This window comes from Camarhynchus parvulus, chromosome 15, assembly GCF_901933205.1.
Source record: "Camarhynchus parvulus chromosome 15, STF_HiC, whole genome shotgun sequence".
In the NCBI taxonomy this organism is placed as follows: domain Eukaryota; kingdom Metazoa; phylum Chordata; class Aves; order Passeriformes; family Thraupidae; genus Camarhynchus; species Camarhynchus parvulus.
In genome coordinates, this window is record NC_044585.1 from 236,986 (window position 1) to 256,051 (window position 19,066).

Consider the following 19,066-nt stretch of genomic DNA (forward strand, 5'->3'; position numbering starts at 1 on the left):
ATGCACAAGCTCCAGGTACAATGTTTTTTTTTAGGGTACCTAAATTATTCAGGTGCTTTTGTCCTGTTTCCAGATCTGAGTCAGTTATGCAGGGGCCAGATATTTAAAAATATATGGGCTACAGTAAGTGCCTGGGGAGGGCACAGTTAAGCTGCTACAGCATCAGCAGTGTGCCCTTGGGAATGGAGAGTGTAGCCTACATCTGCAGAGCCTTATCAAACTTTCAATATCTGGCTCCAAAGTACTGCTGGAGGTCAGAATGAGTTTTCTGTGTCCCATTAAGCTTCTAAAAACTTTGTGACATGCCAGTAATTGAGCATAGGCTTGTAAAGCAATGCCTGTCCTGCGCTGGCTGCACTACCCCAGCAAGGAGCTCCCCTGGATCTGTGGGTACACCAGTCCATGATGGGGTCTGGGGTGGCTGCTCAGCATCGCCCGCTCCACCACTGGCCACCAGCATCTGGGTTTTTCCATGTAATGTCTCCAGCCCAGAGAAAAGTGAAAAAGGGAAATTTGGGAATGTTCTTGGAGCCCTGGGAGGAGTGTCTGCAGTCCTGACTGGGCACAGAACCACACAGAGTTGAGAAAAGCAGCTGTATCACCCTCAGTGTTTTTCAGGCCCAAAACTCTCAGCTGCAAAGGTAAGGAGATGGAAAACGTTTTCAACATCCGGACGCCTGAAGATGCCAATCGTGTGGTGAAGCTGGCCACGAGCAAGAATGTTGTGATCGTGGGAGCATCTTTCCTGGGTGAGTGCTTGCCTGGCCCGTGGCCCTGTCCCAGCTCTCCACCTCTGCCTGCAGATGGGTAAAGTCCTTTACCCAGTTTGTCACTGCCCAGTTAGAGGTAACACTCCCATGAAATTGGACCTGGGGTAGTCCAACCTCCACCCCTAGGTGTGTGTAAGGACATTTCCATGCCAGAGAAATTGATTTTTCAAAGAGATTGAGCTGGCATGGGCATAGATATTGCTGTCCCAGTCTGAAAAGTACATGGCAAGACAAATACTGCTGCTCATGTGGGTCCAAATCTGATGTGTCTAGAGTTGGCTTCAGTCAGGAGAGGCTTGTTGGTGGATGGGAGCCTGTGGGATTTTTCTTTTTTACATTTTAGTAGTGTGGTGAATTTTAAAATGCACAGGAAAAATCTTGTTTCTTTGATGATTCTTCTTTTTGCTTGACATGGTTCCAACAAAATTATTGTGGGTCCTAACAAAATAAGAGTGGGTCCTGCAAGCCTTAAACATAAATCATTATTAGTCAGGGAATTTATTATAAGATATTAATGATTTGTTTTTCTTCTTTTATAAAAGATAAGCTTGTTTTCATGGTTGAATCAATATGATCTACAGAAAAGCATGCGGTATGGGGGGCCAATTGCAAACTGCAGGTCATCAAAAAGATTCATTTCCAAAAAACCCCCACAGACAGAAGATGTCTTGGTGGAGGTTCCCATGCAATTCCCAGCACCAAAATTCTACCATTCTGATGGGAGAAAACAGCTACTCCCAAGAGCAGTTTTCAGACCACAGCTGAGGTTGTCCCAGCAGTAGGAGGAAGGTTTCCCTTGGCTGAGGTCCCTTGTTCCATGTTTTTCCCAGGGCACTTTGGAATTTCCTGGCTAGTTCCTCCCGTTGGTCTTTAAAACCTACATCTAAGAACACCTGAATTGGTGTGACCCCTGGTGTGATCAGGTCTGGTGGCTCCCCAGTTCTCCCAGGAGTGCAGCTCCAGCCTCCCCATTTGGAGTTGGTGAGGCTGCTCCTCGTCTGCAGCCAGAGACATAGGGCAGTGCTGGCTGGGCTAACGTGGCTCTTTGGACCTGCTTCTCTTCCCCAGGGATGGAGGTGGCTGCCTACCTCGCAGAGAGGGCCCACTCGGTGTCCCTGGTGGAGCTGGAGCATGTCCCCTTCAAGAAGTTCTTTGGGGAGAGGGTTGGCCGTGCTGTCATGAAGGTGACCTTGCTTTCCCATCTGGTGGGGGTTGGTAACAGAGCAGGTTTTGCTTGTTTCACTTATTGCACTAATTAATTTATTTCACCTTTATTGACAAAGCTGTGATGGCAGCAGTCAGTGAGAATGGGCTGTATTTTCCCTGTCATGGTCCATGTGCTATGGAACACCTCTAGAGCCATGTTGGGAATGTGGGGATGCTGACCTCCTTAGCAGTGCAGGTTGAGACAAGCCTGCAAGGTGGGCAAGGCAGTGTAGGGGGCAGCAGGACATCAGGACCAGGGTGGTTCAGGGCCCTGATGTCCCCTGCTCTGTCCCTTGTCCCCCGTCCAGATGTTTGAGAACAACAGGGTGAAGTTCTACATGCAGACAGAGGTGTCAGAGCTGCGGGAGCAGGAGGGGAAGGTAAGTGGTGGGCAGGGGCTCCCTGGGGGAACTGCTGTGGTGTAGGAGCGGCTGAGGGTCCCCTGCACGGTCGGGATGGACGGAGACAGAGATCTCTGAGGCTAGGTCGTGGACATGCAATTTATTGCAAGGGCGTGGGTGCAGAGCCCTGCTGGGAGCTGCGAGCCGCAGCTCAGAGCAGGGCTGAGAGAGAGAGCAAAGAGAGAGCGAAGAAGAGCAAGAAAAAGAGACCGAAGTTCCTGTTACAATACATTAAATCATCTTCTCTGTTGAATATTCTGATTCTCACTAACCAATCTAGTACAAGATACAAATCCTATAGCATTTACACACAGCCTATAAGAACCATTACATTACCAAACTGTGTTACACTTTAAAACCTAAAAACTACTCTTTAGACCCCTCCTGCCAAGCAGACAGGGTCTGCTTCTGACCATTGGACCTGCTTGCTTGGAGAGGGTATTGTTTCATCAAAAAGGGGATTACCTACTCGGCCACACTATTGTTTTCCCGTTGTTCATTAGCTAGGAGATCCCAAAGGTTGCCTTCATTTCAATCTCGTCTGTGTTTTCTATATTCTCAAAATCTTTCACCAGGCAATCATATTTATAAGGCTTCCCTGTTCCATCCTCACCAACACTGTGGCATCCCCCAGAGCTGCCATTCCCTTCTCTAGTGGGGTTTTGCTCTCCCCTCTTTCCTATCTCCTGAAATTCATGTTCCTGGATTTGGCCACCAGGAGCAAATGTATGCCAGTGTGGTATGTGGGGTGACTTCATTGATCCCACTGACCTCCTGCTGCTTTTCTAAGGAATTATGGTCAATTTGCATTTCACAAACGAGGTGAGCTGCCAGCTTGGCTTCCTGCTGCTACAGAGGGGTTTTGTCCCTAAAATAACTCTGATGTCCCCCCTGCCCCTTGTGTCTCCTGCAGCTGAAGGAGGTTGTGCTGAAGAGTGGGAAGGTCCTGCGTGCTGACGTCTGTGTCGTGGGTGTTGGTAAGGGCTGTGTGGGGGCAGAGCCACGGAGGGAGGGCAGAGAAGAAGTTGGAGGGGATGTGGCAGCAGAAGATCACTGGGGCTGGGTGGCCAGGGGTACTGGCAGTGGTCTGCTAGCCCTGCTGGACTACCACACATGAGTCTGCATATCTAAAAAAGGCGTTTCTAGAGCCCCCACAATAAAATGCAACTGAAAATATATTTCAGAAGTAATATATTTTTTAATAGAAAAAAACCCATTTAAAGCAGTTTCATCCTCTCAAACTGTTTTTTATTAAATCTTCCCCAAACTGAAATTTTAATGTGTGTTTTTTAAAATTTCTGCTGACAGCAATCAAAAATGTATCCTATACTCTAAAATAAAAGAAAATATCCCAAAGAATATGATATATTTCTCCTTTACACTTGGTGGTGGTGGGGGGGAAATTCCCTTTCCTTCCCTCTTCAAAATGCTGTGGACTGGAAGAATCACAGAATTAATTTAATTCTGGTTTTGTTGTTTTTATTGACTACTCTGATTTGTGAAAACGTTGAAGGTAAAAAAAAAAAATAAAAAAAGGAGAAGGAAGGTGAAGGAAATGCACAGACTGGGGGGAGGCTGAAGAGCCCTGGCTGGAAGCTCAAAGGTTGCCTTTTAAATAAATTTTTTTTCAAACTATCTATAAAAGAGAATGAAATTGAAAATTATCTCTTAGCACTAGAAAAGGGCGGTGGGCAGGTTACAGTGATGGCTTGGACAGGACAGGGATCCTGAGGGGCCAGAGGCAGTAGGGGCTCTGTAGGGTACCTGGCCCTGCTCCACACTCCCAGAGCAGCTGCTGTCTGTCCCTGGGGGCAGCCCCCCAGTCCTGGCGGGAGGAAAGGCCTCAGGATCAGCCCCCAGGACTGTGGAACACTGGACACTGCAGCAGCAGCCTTTGGCTTCCCCCCAGGTGCTGTCCCAGCGACAGGCTTCCTCAAGCAGAGTGGCATCAACATCGACTCCAAGGGCTTCATTGTGGTCAACAAGGTGAGCCTAGGGGCAGCCCCTGTGGGAGGGAGAGCAGGAGGAACTGGGTCAGCTCTTTTGATCTATGAGCTTCCCTGGGGCTCCAAACTGCTGCCACAGGGGCTTTTCATGGCTTTTTATCTGCCAAGATTGGCAGAATTGGAATTTTTTAATTCTTTGGGTTGGCCTGTGCAGGGCCAGGAATTGAACTCAATGACCCTTGTGGTTGCCTTCATCTCAGGATATTCTGTGAGATGGTTAAATTCTGGAAGCATCACCAGGAGTGCCTGGGAACCCCCTCTGCAAGGGGGGCTGTGCAAACCCCAGACCTCAGTGCTTTGGCTTGGGTCTGGCTCTGAGCTGTCCTGGAGTGGTATGGATATTTAGAGGGGAAAAAATTGAGATAGATCCATCTTTTCAAGGATCCTAAAGGATCTCATCCTTTCTCCACACCACCAGGGACAGTGATGGGAGGAGCAATGTTGGAGCTGGTGGGTGTTGGTGCCTTGGGCAAAGGAGCATGTCGGGAGCGTGGGGCTCAGTGCCATGCAGTGTTCATCCCTGCAATTAGCTGTGCTCTGTCAGCCAACACCAACAAGCCCCAGACTTCTGAGAGAGCTCCAGGACACCAGTCCATGTGTCTTTTTATTGGATAACCCACTGGCTGAGGGGTACTGTAGGTCCCTGCATGTGTGTTCTCATTTGAAAGTGAAGAAGGCTGAGTGAAATCTCCCATAGGGGTCCCACAGCCAAGCAGAGGTTTTCCCTGTGTTCTGAGGGACTGTGGCAGCTCTGGACCACTCCAGCTGTGGAGTTTCTGTAGGGTGCAAACCCCACTAATGCCACCTCTGTTCCCCCCTGCAGATGATGCAGACCAACATCCCAGGGGTCTTTGCTGCTGGAGATGCTGTCACATTTCCATTGGCCTTGAGGAATAACAAGAAGGTGAATGTCCCCCACTGGCAGATGGCCCACATGCATGGTAGGTACTTTGCAGAAAAGAGCCTTTTCCAGATTCTCAGGAAATTTCCAAACCCTCCAGGGCAAGAATGAGACAACAGCCAACAGAGAGACTGGGTAGTTGTATTGAACATTTTGAAGCATGTGTATCTTAAGCCATTCTTGCCAAGCTTTGCCTAACAATGCCTCATCACCAGCACAGAGGAGCCCAGGGACAGGCTTTCCCATATTCCCTTTGCTCCCTGGCACTGCTGCAGGAGCCTGCTCTATTCCTTGCCCCAGGACACTTAGGAGCTCACATCCTAATGCCATACTGGGCTCAGGTTCCCAGCTGGGCTTTCCACACTGCCAGGCTGGCCTGGGAGCGTTCAGCAGAGCTCCAACACTTCTCGCCTCTGGTCAGCCTGGAACCCCTGGTGTGATGGGCTGCCCTCATGGCCACAGTCTCACAGAGAGCTTTTTTGCGTGTTGGTTGAGAGGTTTCGGAACCTCCGTTCCAAATTCAGCCTTTGGACACCTCTCCCATGTCCAGATATGTTTCTGCAGCAAGGACCGTACCCCAACGGTCTCCCTGCCCTCCAAGGGTTTGTCTGTCCCATCCCCATCTGGGTAGGAGCTCAGCACACTCTCAACCCTGTCACTATTGCACAAGCTGGGGGGAAAGAGTCTCATGGGTACATGGCTCATGGCAGTGGAGGTGACAAGTAGGAGATGCACCATGGGAAGGAGTCTGAGCCCATCCTTGTGTGCTTCTTGCTTTGTCTTGGTTGCTGTGTGGGTTTTCTCAGCAGCAGTTTTTTGTTTCCCTGTACTCTGTGACTGCTGGTGTTGATGCTGTGGCGTGAGTGCAGAGCATGGAGCTTGCCCTGGGGTGGCAGTTCCCCCATCTCTGTGCTCTCTTGCAGGCCGCATCGCCGCGCTGAACATGCTGGCCCACGGCACAGAGATCAGCACTGTCCCGTACCTGTGGACAGCCATGTTCGGGAAGAGCATCCGATACGCGGGTAAGGGGCTCCCTGGGGCTGCTGAGAGTTTGTGCTGCTGGAGGTGTCCTGGGATAGAGAAGCCAGGGTCACCTCCTTCACTGTGAACCCTCCCCACCGACCTCTGCCACAGGGCTGCTTCCCTGCCTGGCTTCCGAAGAGGTTCAGTGTCTCCTCTGAAACCCATCTACCATGAAGTGCACTTCTCTAAACAGCATGGAGGATTCACTTAAATTAGATTTTGGGAAGTAATTCTTCCCTGTGAGGGTGATGAAGCCCTGGCACACGTTGCTCAGAGAAGCTGTGGCTGCCCCACAGCTTCTCTGTCCAACCTGGCCTTAAACACTTCCCTCTGTGCTGGAAGTGTTTAAGGCCAGGTTGGACAGAGCTTGGAGCAACCTGGGGTAGTGGAAGATGTCCCTGCTCATGGTAGAGGGTGGGAACAAGGTGTTTTTCAAGGCCTCTTCCAACCCAAAACTCTGCTGTGATTCTGTGGTTTTTGGTACCTGCATCTCCTGGTTCTGGTCTCTTGGTCACTGCAGGATGTAGTGCTGGAATGAAACACCCTGTCTTAGAGCTGGATCTGGAGGAATTGCTGCTGATTTTGCTTCTTCTTTGCCTTCCAGGCCATGGGGAAGGATTCGATGATGTTGTCATTCAGGGAGATCTAGATGAACTGAAGTTTGTGGCATTTTATACCAAGTAAGTGTTTTTCTTGTCCATATTCCTACACAGGCATTCATCTGAGATTGCTAGGCTGGAAAATAGTTCTGCCAGAGCTTCTGTCAGTCAGTTTTGTTCACCTCTGCACAATGAGTTTGTGGAACACTTATACAAGGCCCTGGAGAAATGATGTTCTGATTGTACAACAAGTTAAACTGGTGTTTGGGCCTGGTGTCTCTGCCCTTTGCCTTCATAATCTCTGTGAGCAGATGACAGCTTCTACTGGCAATTCCTATCAAATATTTCCTTCCCGTCTAATCACCATGTTAATGATTTGTGACCAGTGCTGGACAGAGTGCTCAAGCATCACTGTTTCTGCTTCTGGTTTGACAAATTGAGCTCAAAAAACTCTTCTGTCTATCACAAGCTGTGAAGGTTTGAAGGAACTTGGCAGCTTTGTTATATTTGTAGTGAAACCCAGCTCCTCCCCAGGTTGGGACCCTCCCTGGGAGCGCATTCTTGAGATGTGTTGGCAGCTGGGATGTGTTGCCTCAGCTGTTCTGGAGCCATGCTGGCTGTTTAGACTGGAAAGTCAGTGCACCATGAATTTATGCCAAAAATATTTGCTGCTGTTTATTGTTCTGTTTCCTTTGTCCCTCCCAGTCTGAAACCAGTGGCCACAGAACATCCTCATGCTGGAACCAGAGGGGTTTCTCTAAGTGCTTTCTGATATTAAGGATAGGGGAGGGAAACCAGGGAAGCAAAGAGCTGCCCAGCTCAGCTGTCAAACGACTTGGCAGCAGCATCCAGGCAGGGATCAGGAGGGAGCTCAGGACAGGAGCCAGCTCTGGCTCTGCAGACATCATCTCACTGTCCCTCTGTCCCATCTCCAATGTACCCCATGCCTTCTCCCTCCCTGAGGGTGGCCCACTTGCCCATGTCGCTCAGAACGGAGCCTGGTGGTTGGATGTGTGCATTGGGCTTGAAGAGGTATGGGGCTCACTGCATCACCCTGGGGATCCCCAATGCTCACCCTCCTCTCCCTGGTACCTGCACACCTTGGGTAAACACCTGCTGCAGGGATGGGGCTCCAACTGGCACCCAGGGACCTTTGCACACTGGATACAGCTCAGAGTGTGCTGCAACCTTGGTCAAAATTGCCTAAAGGGGTGGGTTCGTGCCAAGGCACCACCTGTGCTGGGGAGAGCTGCTGTGGGGATGTTTCCCTCCTGCAGCCTTTCCACATGAGAGCCTTTTATCTCTTTATCCCAACCCTAATTTGAAAGGAAACATCAGGTTGCTTTAATTAAACATCTGAGGAGGCTGTTCAAAGGGAACACCCTGAACAAGGTGCATAATCCCTGCTCCATGCCAGGGCCCCACGCTCCGTGGGGTGGCTGCATGGGACAGGGGCTGCCAGGGGACCTGGGCTTGGTGGGCAGACCTGGAGGTCCCTGCTGAGGCTGTGTTGTTCTGCCACCCAGGAGGGTCTCCCGGAGCTGGCGTGTGGGTACCAGGACGGCATTCCATGCTGAGAGCCGGAGGTACTGGGAAGCACTGGCTGGTGGGGGTCAGCCAGTGTGCCCCCCACTGCTTGGCTCTCTGTCTGTGAGAGGCCGCTGGAGCATTTCTTTCTCTCTTCTTTTTTGGTGATGGTTCTTCTAGTTGGTGCTAATGCTTTTGGACTGAGGACAGTCCCAAGCTGACCATTTCTTCCTGCTTCCTTCTGCTGTGCCCACCCTGTGTTTGAACTCTTCTCCTCCTGGTCCTCCTCTAGCTGTTGCAGGAACCACTGGTGGTTCCTGCTCCTGCAGCCTGTCCTCAGCATTGGCTTTCACAATAAGGCTTCTGCCCCAGAGTTTGAAGAGGAAAGCATTTTTCTCAGAGCTGTGTAGAGACCAATAAAAGGCCCTGTGATGAGAGGTGTAGGGGACAGCACTCTGCAGATGTCCCCATGGCACACTGCCTTGACAACAGACTGATGTCCTCCTGCCCCTATGATCTTGGAGACCAGGGAATTGCTGGAATTGCTGTGGTTGTCTTCTTCACGGTTCCCCACCTCTGTTATGTTGCACACTGCAGAAGAAGGGAAGACCATGTAGACACATTCACTGTGCTTCCCTCTTCTCTATGTCTTCGCAAAGATTTCTGATTGCTCCAAATCCCAGGTTCAGGATGGGAATTCTTGTTACCTTTGAAAACCTTTTGAAAAAGAGGGATTCTTCCTGACTTCCCCCATCTGTCTGACAAAGAGTTCAAAAGCTGATGCTGATGGAGGGTGCTCCAGCTCACCAGCACCCCATGAAATATTTTTCAAAAGGAGCAGCTACCCTGTGTCCTGCTGACAGAAATGTTTGGGCTGCATTCACCTTCCTGGCTGGCCCCTTTGGGGTTTGAGGGTGAGCCAGTGGGCAGCTGGTGGTAGTACATCTTCTGGTTCCCTTGCACACCTTGGTTATTCATTGCTTGTAACAGCACATCTCCCCCTGGTTTTGATGGGTAGGTCTCTCCAACCACTTTGTGTTCCCCAGCTTGGAGCTGGCTCTGCTCAGGAAACTGCTCTCCTTTATTTGCCATGAGCTTATTTAGGAATGGGAGTTTTTTGAAACAGTCTGTGATGGAGCTGCCCCATGGCTTTGTAGACAGATGTGAGAGATAGCTTTAACTTTCGTGGCTGCACAGGGCTGAAGTGTCCTCTGAAACATGGCTTTTGCTCTCCTTGTCCTGGGCATTAGGCATATATCCCTCCCCACTCCAGCTGCTCTTTGCTCTGTTGATCCCAGAGCTCTTTGGCAGTTGATTTAAGAGCAGATCTTGGTTTAGTGGGTGCTTCTACTTTTCAGTTTATTCAACAATATCACCAGAGTTTAAAATCTTAACCACACATCTTCCCTGATCTCACATTGTGCATTCAGTTTTCTCTTTATGGTCAGGCTTTGAAGGTTTACACTTGGATTGACCTTGGCAAACTCCAAACGAGAACCGCCCTTCTCGTTTGCCTGTGACCTTTAGCCAAAGCTCCTCCAGCAGTTTTACATCCTCTTCCTTCTCCTTCATTTGTTTTCCTCTCAACCTTTGAGGCTGCATTGGGATCCTGCTAGGGGAACACTCAGCCAACCTGGACATCCCATATACACGGGGACTTCCTTGCTGGGGCTGTGGGACCCAGGGGTTGGACACACCAGCTGTCCCAGTGCCCGTGGAGCAGCTCAGAGCAGGGCACTCTGCCTGTTCGGAGGTAGGGATCAGGAAGGGGATGTGGAGCATCCCAACTGACTGTTCCACAGGGAAATCCTGACCACCTGCCTCTCCACTCCCTCAGCACAGGGCAGCAGCGCAGGGATCACAGCTGGGCATCCTTCATGTTGTCCAGGTTTTTATCCACCATCAGATCTACCTTTGGTGGTGTTTTCCCACAGATGCCAGGGTGGCAGAGCTGTCTCCATCACCCAGGCACCCTAGTGATGCTCATGACATCATTGTCAACATTGGTAGGACCAGTGGGGCCTGCTGTGCCACTCTATACCCTCTCCTGATCCTTGTTCCAGCCACCTTTTTCCAGTCCCTGTGGTGCTCATGCCTTGGGATCAGGCCTGGCTCTGGAGTGGGTGCTCCTCTTTGCCTCCCTCTTCTCTCCATCATGGTGGGTTTTGGGTGATGGAACTGTGCCCATCCAGGCTGCCCTAACTGCTCTGCTCTGCCCGGCCCTAGGAGTGACGAGGTGGTGGCTGTGGCCAGCATGAACTACGACCCAATCGTGTCCAAGGTGGCCGAGGTCCTGGCTGCTGGCAGGACCATCCGGAAGCGTGATGTAGAGTAAGTAGACAGGCAGTGGGAAGTGGCAGTGCCAGGGCAGAGGCTAAGCACGGCCATGGGGTGCTGGGCAGAGCTGAGCCTTTCACACTGATCCATCTCCATACCCCTCTGGCATCTCCCTTCCTGTTCTGCTTCCTCCATCCCCCCTGTGCGACCTCCAAGCTGCCTCCAGGTCTGGCATCCCCTACACATTGGGTTTGTCTTAAACACCAGGACCCAAAACCTTGTGCAGACAGGATGGGATGGGAATACTCTCTGCCTTTGGGCGCTAGCATATCATCAAGGAAGCAATGCTGGATGGTGGGGCGCACCTGGGCACCCAGTCAGTCAAGGAGACCTGCAGAGAGGGACTGGGTGTGTAGCCTGTGCATAACCCCCTATGCACAACCCAGCCCAAAGAGCTGGTGGTGCCAGTATGCTGGCCTGTGGTGTCTCAGCCTCCAGTTCCTAGGAGCAGACCTCATAGGCAAAGGACATTTTTCTCCCTTCGCTGTGTTTTTTAGACCATGCAGAGGAAAGAGCATAGCTTTGTGCTGAGGGTGGGTGCTGGAAGGCAAATTCCAGGGAGGTGATAACAGCTGGGAAGAGGCCTTTAGAGTGGGAATCAGAGCTGCTGAGGAAATGTGGGTCCCTGTTCCAGGGGTGTTTCCACATCTGGAATAAAAACAGATATTTTCAAAAGTTCAGGGAGAGGAGCACTCCCAACCCCCAGGAAGCTTTGTGTCTCAGACTCCCTGGGCATCCCTGGGATGGGGAGCATGTCATGGGCCCCCTCAGCTGAGACAGGGTTCATAAAATGACAGAATATTTTGGGTTGGAAGGGACCTTAAAGCCCATCCAATTCCACCCCCTGCCCCCTTCCCTCCCACTATCCCAGATTGCTCCAAGACCCATCCAACCTGGCCTTGGATACTTCCAAGGATGGGGCAGCCAGAGATTCTCTGGGCAGTCTGTGCCATGGTCTCACCACCCTCAAAGGGAAGAATTTCTTGTGCTATCACTCCGGTACATCGGGAGATGGTTGCTGGTGTCCCACTTTGTGGCTGGGAGGGAGGTGGTATCTTGTGGGTATCCTGGGGGTGGGGAGGAGCTGCTGGGACTGTGGTGGGGCTCAGGGGCTGGAGTAAGCCAGATTAAACCTGAATGTCTTTTCTCTCTTTGTCTCCTGCTGCTTTCACAACTTTAGGCTGTTTGTCCGTCACGGCAAGTACGTTCAGTTTGGGGTCCTGAGTGTGCTGGACATGAGGGGCTGGCAGGAGGGACAGCTGCCCCCCTGACTGGGCCATATCTCTAATTCCCATGTGGAGATGCTGGTTACGGGGCGGGTGTCCTTATTCTGCATCCCCCTCACATGTGGGGCAATGCTGGGTGATAGGGCTGGGACTGCCAGGAGCCACATCTGGCACAGATCCTGTTGGCTGGGACCTTGCTTGGCTGGGGTTTGGCAGCTTTCCATGGATTTTCAGCTGAAGGGCAGCTTTTAAGTATAAATAAATAAAATGTTTGAACTCAGTTTTACACAGAATTGGGGACCTGCAGGTGACTTTTTGGACAGTTTAGTGACAGGTGTGAGGGCAGAGGAGGCAGCTGATTGCTGGGATGGACACCAAGTACTGGACTAGCACCACGGCACACCACGAGCATTTGCCTGTGCATGTTGAGAAACCCCTCACAGCGCTGTTGTTTTTCTCTCTTTTAGAACTGGAGACATGTCGTGGCTAACAGGGAAGGGCACCTAAAGCCACGGATGGCTGAGCTCTCCTGATGCTGCACTCACCGTGGGGAGATGGGACAGCAGCTCTGTGGCCTGGTGGGAACCCCATGGCTCAGCCATTTCCCTTTGAGACCTTGATGAACCTGCCTTCAGATCTTCCAGGAGGATCTTACACAGCTCCTCTGCCCCTGTGCCTGCTGGGCTGGGGATGGGGTTCTGCTGTTGCAATTGCTGTGGAATGCTGGAAAAGCAGCCCACAGAGCGCGTGAGGCTTGGCACTGGCAGTGGGCATGGATGCCATACGGCTCTGGATGCTGCCATAGGGCTGAGGGTCCCCAGGCGGGTGTGCCCCATGCATGTCCCTCACTCCCATAAGCAGCACGAGTGCCTTTGGTTGCTCCTGTGCTTTCATGCATGATGCTCCTTTCCAAATTCTCTTTGCTCCCAGCAGAGCTCCAACGCGCATCCCTTCAGAGCCTGACATCTGCTCCTTTCCTGCATGGCTGCTGCTTTTGCCACAGCTCTCCCTGTGCCCACCCACCCCCGGGGGCATCTGGGCGGGCCAGGAGATTACACTGGGTGATCTCTGTGCAGCTGGTGCTTGTGTTGTCCAGGCTGGTCCTGTGCAGCCCCACCAGTAGAGGTGGGTCTCTGTCCATGCTGAGGGCTCTGGAGCTCATCAGTCCCCATCCCAGAATCTCCTGTCCTGGAGCAGCCAAGGGGCTGGGATTCGTTCCCTGTCTCCTGGGGCTTGGTTTGGGCTGGGGCACTGGCAGCTCTTGGTCCCGTTGCCGGAGTGCATTGCAGGGGTACCTGAGCTGTGATGGCTCAGCTGCAGCCCTGGGATGGGTGGCCACCCTTCCAGCCAGCCTTGAGATATCTCTCCTTAATGCTATCATGGGATCAGTGCTGTTGCTGAGGTGTTATTTGAGGAAAAGTAGCTGGGGGAGCATTTCTGGCTGTCCATTCTCTGGCACTTGTCCAGTGTAGTGACAAAGCTGCATAGCCCACCATGCTCGTACTCTGCCGTCCTGTTTCTGGCCCCATGCTGAAGACGAGCCATGTCTCCAGCTCAGGAGTGGACCTGGTCAGCCACAGTCCAGAGTCCATCAGCCCAGCAGAGTGGGGGTTGAGAGTCCCCCTTGGAGAGACTCCAGTGCTTTGTTCTGGGGGCAACTCCTTCCCCAGCAGTCAGTGTTTTACCCTGCGTCCCAAACAAGAGGATTTATATTTTTAATTTGATTCACCCCTGTGAATTAAAGCAATACTATTCTTGGGGTCTGGGTAATTTCTGATTTCTTCCAAGACCTTGGGTCACCTCTGCATGTTGGCCAGGTTGTTCAAGAACCTCTTCTCTGGAAACTTCCCACCTGTGTCCAGCTCACCTGTATTTCCAGTATTTCAGATCTTGGCTGGGTAGAAATGCCCCAGTGTCTATCACATCTCTGGCTGGTCTCTCCTGGTTTCACTGCAGAGCTTTTTCCAGATGGAATGACCAGGAGGGGTGGTAGCAGGATGTGCACACTCCAGCACACATCCTGTGATGAGCAGGGACCATTGTGTGTCTGCTGGATCCACAAAGAAATGGGAACTTGCAAGTCTCATCTCAGGCTCCAAAAGACAAATGTCAGTATTCCTGTCCACAGGTCCTCCTCCGAGGGCAGGGGTGGCTGGAGCTGCTCAGTTCCTGGTGCCCCAGGCAGGGCTCTTCCAGAGTGGCCTAGGGCCGGGGGCACTGCCCAGGTGGCGGCAGCTGCCCAGGTGCTGCCTCAGCTCTGCCCACTAACCGCAAAGATCTGGCTTTGTATCCTGTGGCCTGCTGGTGGGATAGTTGGACTCAGCTTTGGTAGCTCCCCAAAGGACCCAGCTGGAGTGCCAGGGGACTCTGGGGCACCACAGGGTGGCATTCCCTGCAGCTGTGTGTCTTGCCCAAGTTCTCTGTCATATTCTCCATGCTGGATGAGACTGGCAGCTCCCCCAGCACAACTCTGCTACACTAAGGACACAGTGGCAGAGTACTTTGTTTTTCAGGAAGATGCTTTTTGACCTCCTTTGCGTCTGATGGGGCCTCATCCAGTATTGGGCATGAGCTGCATAAAATGGGCATCATCACCATGTTCACAGGGCTGAAGACCATTCAGGGGCTGAGGAAGGACCTTCTGTCCCAGCCTACAGCTGCAGTGGGGGTAACAAGTCCCATTCCCTGCTTTTTACGGAGGAGTTGTTTCAGCCAGGGCTGGTAATATCACCCATGACTCAAGAAATCCCAGTCACCACTGTAGCTTTCCTTGGGACATGTGTCAGGTCATGGGCAGGGCTGGCTCAGATGGGTATTGCTGCTCTGCACAGGTGTGGGGTGGTGTTGAACCTGGGACTCCTTATCCAGTGCCTTGGCAAATGCTTCCCAGTGGTGAGTCTGTCCTGGAGCTGGGCAAGCCTGGGTTGTGTTCTCTGCCACCTTTCCAGGCCTGTCTTGCAATCTCTAATGCCAGGACAGAAAGTTTCCATCTCTTCTTAATAAACCACCTGTTCCCATGAGGAATGAGAGCCCAGCTGGGGCACATGCAGTGACCCCCAGCTGCACTGCCCCGTGTCAGTTACCTCCACCAGACTGCCCAGGTATCACCTTGGTTGCTCACCTTGCCTGCCCATGCAGACCTGATGCCCCCAGATCCTGAGCTCTCCACCAGCTTCTGCTCCTCACATTCTGGGGCCGTGCCTGCCACCCTGCCCATGTCTCACGTGTGTGCTGGCAGGACTTGGGGGACAGCTAGGGCTTTGCCTCTGCCCCATGCAGGTGAGACCCCATCTGGAGAACTGCATCCAGCTCTACGGTCCCAGCACAGGAAGAACCTTGAGCTGCTGGAACAAGTTCAGAGGAGGCCACGGAGATCCTCTGAAGGCTGGAGCCCAGCCAGGAGAGCTGGGGGTGCTCACCTGGAGAGGAGAAGGCTCCAGGGAGAGCTCAGAGCCCCTGCCAGGGCCTAAAGGGGCTCCAGGAGAGCTGGAGAGGGACTGGGGACAAGGGATGGAGGGACAGGACACAGGGAATGGCTCCCACTGCCAGAGGGCAGGGATGGATGGGATATTGGCAATGAGGAATTGTTCCCTGGCAGGGTGGGCAGGCCCTGGCACAGGGTGCCCAGAGCAGCTGGGGCTGCCCCTGGATCCCTGGCAGTGCCCAAGGCCAGGCTGGACATTGGGGCTGGGAGCAGCCTGGGACACTGGGAGGTGTCCCTGCCACAGCAGGGGTTGGGATGAGATGAGCTTTGAGATCTCTTCCAAGCCAAACCATTCTGTGATCCTACAACTTCAGCTAGTCAGGTGCTGGTTTAACCATGCTTTCAGTCCCAGATGGTTTGGTTTTGGCAGCATATGGCAGTGAGCTCTGCAATTTCACTTTAGCTTTATCCAGGAAAAGAATCATCTCTTTCTTTGGTTTCTTGTGTTCCTTGACAGTTCCTGGCCCTTTAAGGACCTCATTTATAGCACTTGCTCCCACTATTTGAGGCAGCTTCTCTGATGCACCTTATGGGGTGAGTTGGAGGCTGAAGATAATGAGGTGAGACCAGATCTGTTGGGTAGGACTGACACTTATAGAGCGTATCCAGAGAAGGCAAGAGTGCTGGGGAAGGGGCTGGAGCCCCAGGAGAGGCTGAGGGAGCTGGGAAGGGGCTCAGCCTGGAGCAAAGGAGGCTCAGGGGGCCCTTGTGGCTCTGCACAGCTCCTGCCAGGAGGGGACAGCCGGGGGCTCGGGCTGTGCTCCAGGGAACAGGGACAGGAGCAGAGGGAACGGCCTCAGGCTGGGCCAGGGCAGGGCCAGGGTGGATATTGGGGAATATTTCTTCATGGAAAGGTTTGTCCAGCTCTTATACAGGCTTCCCAGGGCAGCAGTGGAGTCCTCATCCCTGGAAGTGTTCAAAAAATGTGTAGATGTAGCACCTGGGGACATGGTTCAGTGGTGACCCTGGCAGTGCTGGGATAATAATTTGACCTGATGATCTTAGAGGGGTTTTCCCACCTTAATAATTTTGTGATTTTAAACTTGAAGTTCCTGAAGAACCTTTTCCTCTCATTCACCTCTGGCTCAGCCACATCCTAATACATCATCCCCCACTGCCCTCCAGCACCCCTGAGCCTGGATGGGGATTGAGGAACTCACAGTGATGGGTAAATGCTCCATGAACCTGGAGGCCTTGAAGAAGCATTTCAGGTGAAGAGTACCATCCTCTCATGAGGCATCCTCATCTGTCAGGGGTCTTTGAGCAATATTTGTGTTGATAGAGCCTGGCTGGGAGAGGGTGCAGTTGCTGCAAGTCACAGTGACAGGTACAAGCTGCTGTCACCCCCTGGAGATGCTGTTGAGGGGAGATGCTCTGTGACTTGTGACTTCCTTGTAACTCCACCTTATGATTCCTGCGTGGGCTTGGTGTTCCAAGGTGGGAATTCTCCTTTCCCAGATCCCCCCTCCAGATCAGCAGCCCTGTCCCCAGGGAGCCAATGGCCGCGTGGCCCTGCGCATTAGCCTGGCCCGTCACCTCACTGATCCCCTCTTGGCTAATCCGGGCTGAGCCGGGCTGGGCTGAGCAGGGCTCAGCTGCTGTCCATGGCTGTGCCCACCCCACTGCCCCCCAGCCTGCGCCGGGGCTTGGTGGCCTTCAGTGGCTCCCTCTTCATCAACAACAAGACGTGGGACAGCGGCACTGCCCCCACCTCCCAGCCAGGTATGGGCACGGGGGCTCTGCAGAGGGGGCTTGGGAGCAGGGGCTGTCTGTCCATCCCCATGGCCCTGCTCGGCACATCACCAAAGCCCCTGGGTGCCTCTGAGGCAGCAGCACCCAAAGGGTCCCTGAGCCCATGCACCAGGGAGGGGAGCAAAAATAAGAACATTTGCTGCAATCAGCTGCTTGTGGGACCCAGGGTCTGTTGCTCCCCTCGAGCTGTGAGGGGGGTCCCTCTGGGCAGGGGGACCCCGGGGCTGGTGAGCAGCCTGCCCATCCCTGCCTGTCCTGCCTAGCTCACAAGGTGCTGTCCAGCCTGCCCCTCCAGGTGATGCTCTACTTCAACGCCTACTACTTCCCAGTCTGGTGCCTGGCTGAGGGGATTATGCTGCACCTGAAGGTACCATCCCATGGGGCACGTAGGGATGGGGGGAGCTGCTCCTGCCATGTCTCCCTGGGCATGGGGTGGGGGACAAAGGGGGCAGGGGACAGAGGAGCCTCTTCAGAATTAATGGATCCCCAAAATACCCTGACCCCCATGAGAAAAGATTGCTCATCTCTGCTAGAGATAGAAATCATGAACTTTCCAGGCAGGAATGGTCAAAATGGGGGGGAAGAGTAGGCAGAGCTGGGCACCAGCATGGTGAGAGCTGGCAGAGCATGGAGAGCTGGGTATGGGGAGGAGGGCACAGGGACCTGGGCATGGAGAGCAGGGAATGGTGCACAGGGAAGGGGAAGCTGGGCATGGACAGCTGGACTTGGACAAGGCTGTGCCCCCATAACAGTACCACCTGCTGCCGTGGCACTATCAGTTCCTGCTGGTCACAGCCTTCCTCATCCTCTCGCTGGCTGAGGGCTCCCGCCTCTACCTGGGCTACCTGGGGAACCTCCAGGAGAAGGTAAGCACTGCCTGCCCTGGCCCAGCCCAGATGGGGGAGCTGGATATCCCCTCACTTAGGAGCCATGTGCCCATCACTGTCCTTTCTCTGGAGGTCTACCTGGAGCTGTCCTAGAAGAGAATCGTGGGTAAAGGCATGACCTGGAGAGAGGGAATGAAGGGGACCCCATTTGCCCTCCTGCTCTGTCCCTCCACGGGGGGGTTTGACAGCATCTGATCACAGTTCAATGGAGCAGGGACATCCCTGGTCCCCGGGTTCCAAGGCCAGCAGAGGCTAATGCAGGAGCCTCCAGGGGCAGAGAGGGTCCCCCCAGCCCACCACTGCCTCCTTGGCCTATCTCAGCAGGTTCTGATCCTGCAGGTGCCTGAGCTGGCTGGGTTCCTGCTCCTCTCCTTCCTGATCCAGCTGCCCCTCCTGCTCTTCCTGCTGTCAGACAGGCAGGTCATCCACCTACCGCTGGAGGTGCCCATGCACAGCTTGTTCCTGGCCTTCCTCCTCCTGGAGATCGTGGCTGCCTTCCTGGTGCTGAGGACTATGACCAAGCAGCTGGCGGCACAGTTCTACCTGCGGCAGTTCCAGGAGGGTGGGAGGGGCCGGCTGGAGCCTGGGGGCACAGAGGGACAGGCAGCCGAGATGGGCTGATGCTGCATGACCCCTCCACCCCACGCGGCTGGTCCTGTCAAGGAGCATTAAACAGTGCTCGAACCCACAGACACTGTTTCTGAGCTTTGTGGAGGTCCCAGAACAGCACCCAGGCACAGCCCAGCTGATCCCTGCCTTGCACCAGCTAACACAGCCTGGGAAAAGTGGAGGGAGGGGTCAGCACCTCTGAAATGTTCCAGCTCACCCCAGGGCTGTGCCTGTCCTTGCTGAGCATCAGCCCTGACAGGAGGCAGGAATCAGGGTGCAGGAGCCACTGCACGCCCCTAGGAAGTACCAGCCCAGGGCTGGAACTTAGAACTTGGCTC

At 53.3% G+C, this 19,066-nt stretch overlaps 2 protein-coding genes across 2 annotated transcripts in view; both read left to right on the plus strand.

Annotated features, from left to right (window-relative positions):
• The window catches only part of AIFM3 (apoptosis inducing factor mitochondria associated 3), a 55,285-nt gene extending 42,665 nt beyond the window's left edge, over positions 1-12,620 (plus strand). Inside the window, exons 11-20 of the mRNA XM_030959196.1 lie at positions 619-749; positions 1,839-1,954; positions 2,285-2,356; positions 3,291-3,354; positions 4,287-4,363; positions 5,207-5,324; positions 6,208-6,306; positions 6,912-6,987; positions 10,660-10,764; positions 12,464-12,620. Coding sequence (XP_030815056.1) covers positions 619-749; positions 1,839-1,954; positions 2,285-2,356; positions 3,291-3,354; positions 4,287-4,363; positions 5,207-5,324; positions 6,208-6,306; positions 6,912-6,987; positions 10,660-10,764; positions 12,464-12,503 — 898 coding nt within the window. The 3' untranslated portion in view covers positions 12,504-12,620. The remainder of the gene's footprint in view (positions 1-618; positions 750-1,838; positions 1,955-2,284; positions 2,357-3,290; positions 3,355-4,286; positions 4,364-5,206; positions 5,325-6,207; positions 6,307-6,911; positions 6,988-10,659; positions 10,765-12,463) is intronic.
• Positions 12,621-17,043: 4,423 nt separating this feature from the next.
• On the plus strand, positions 17,044-18,756 carry LOC115909690 (transmembrane protein 17B-like). The gene is made up of 4 exons (XM_030959197.1): positions 17,044-17,202; positions 17,496-17,599; positions 17,985-18,098; positions 18,459-18,756. Exons 1-4 carry the CDS (start codon positions 17,085-17,087, stop codon positions 18,738-18,740), a joined length of 618 nt encoding a protein of 205 aa, XP_030815057.1. The 5' UTR covers positions 17,044-17,084; the 3' UTR covers positions 18,741-18,756.
• The last annotated feature ends 310 nt before the right edge of the window (positions 18,757-19,066 follow it).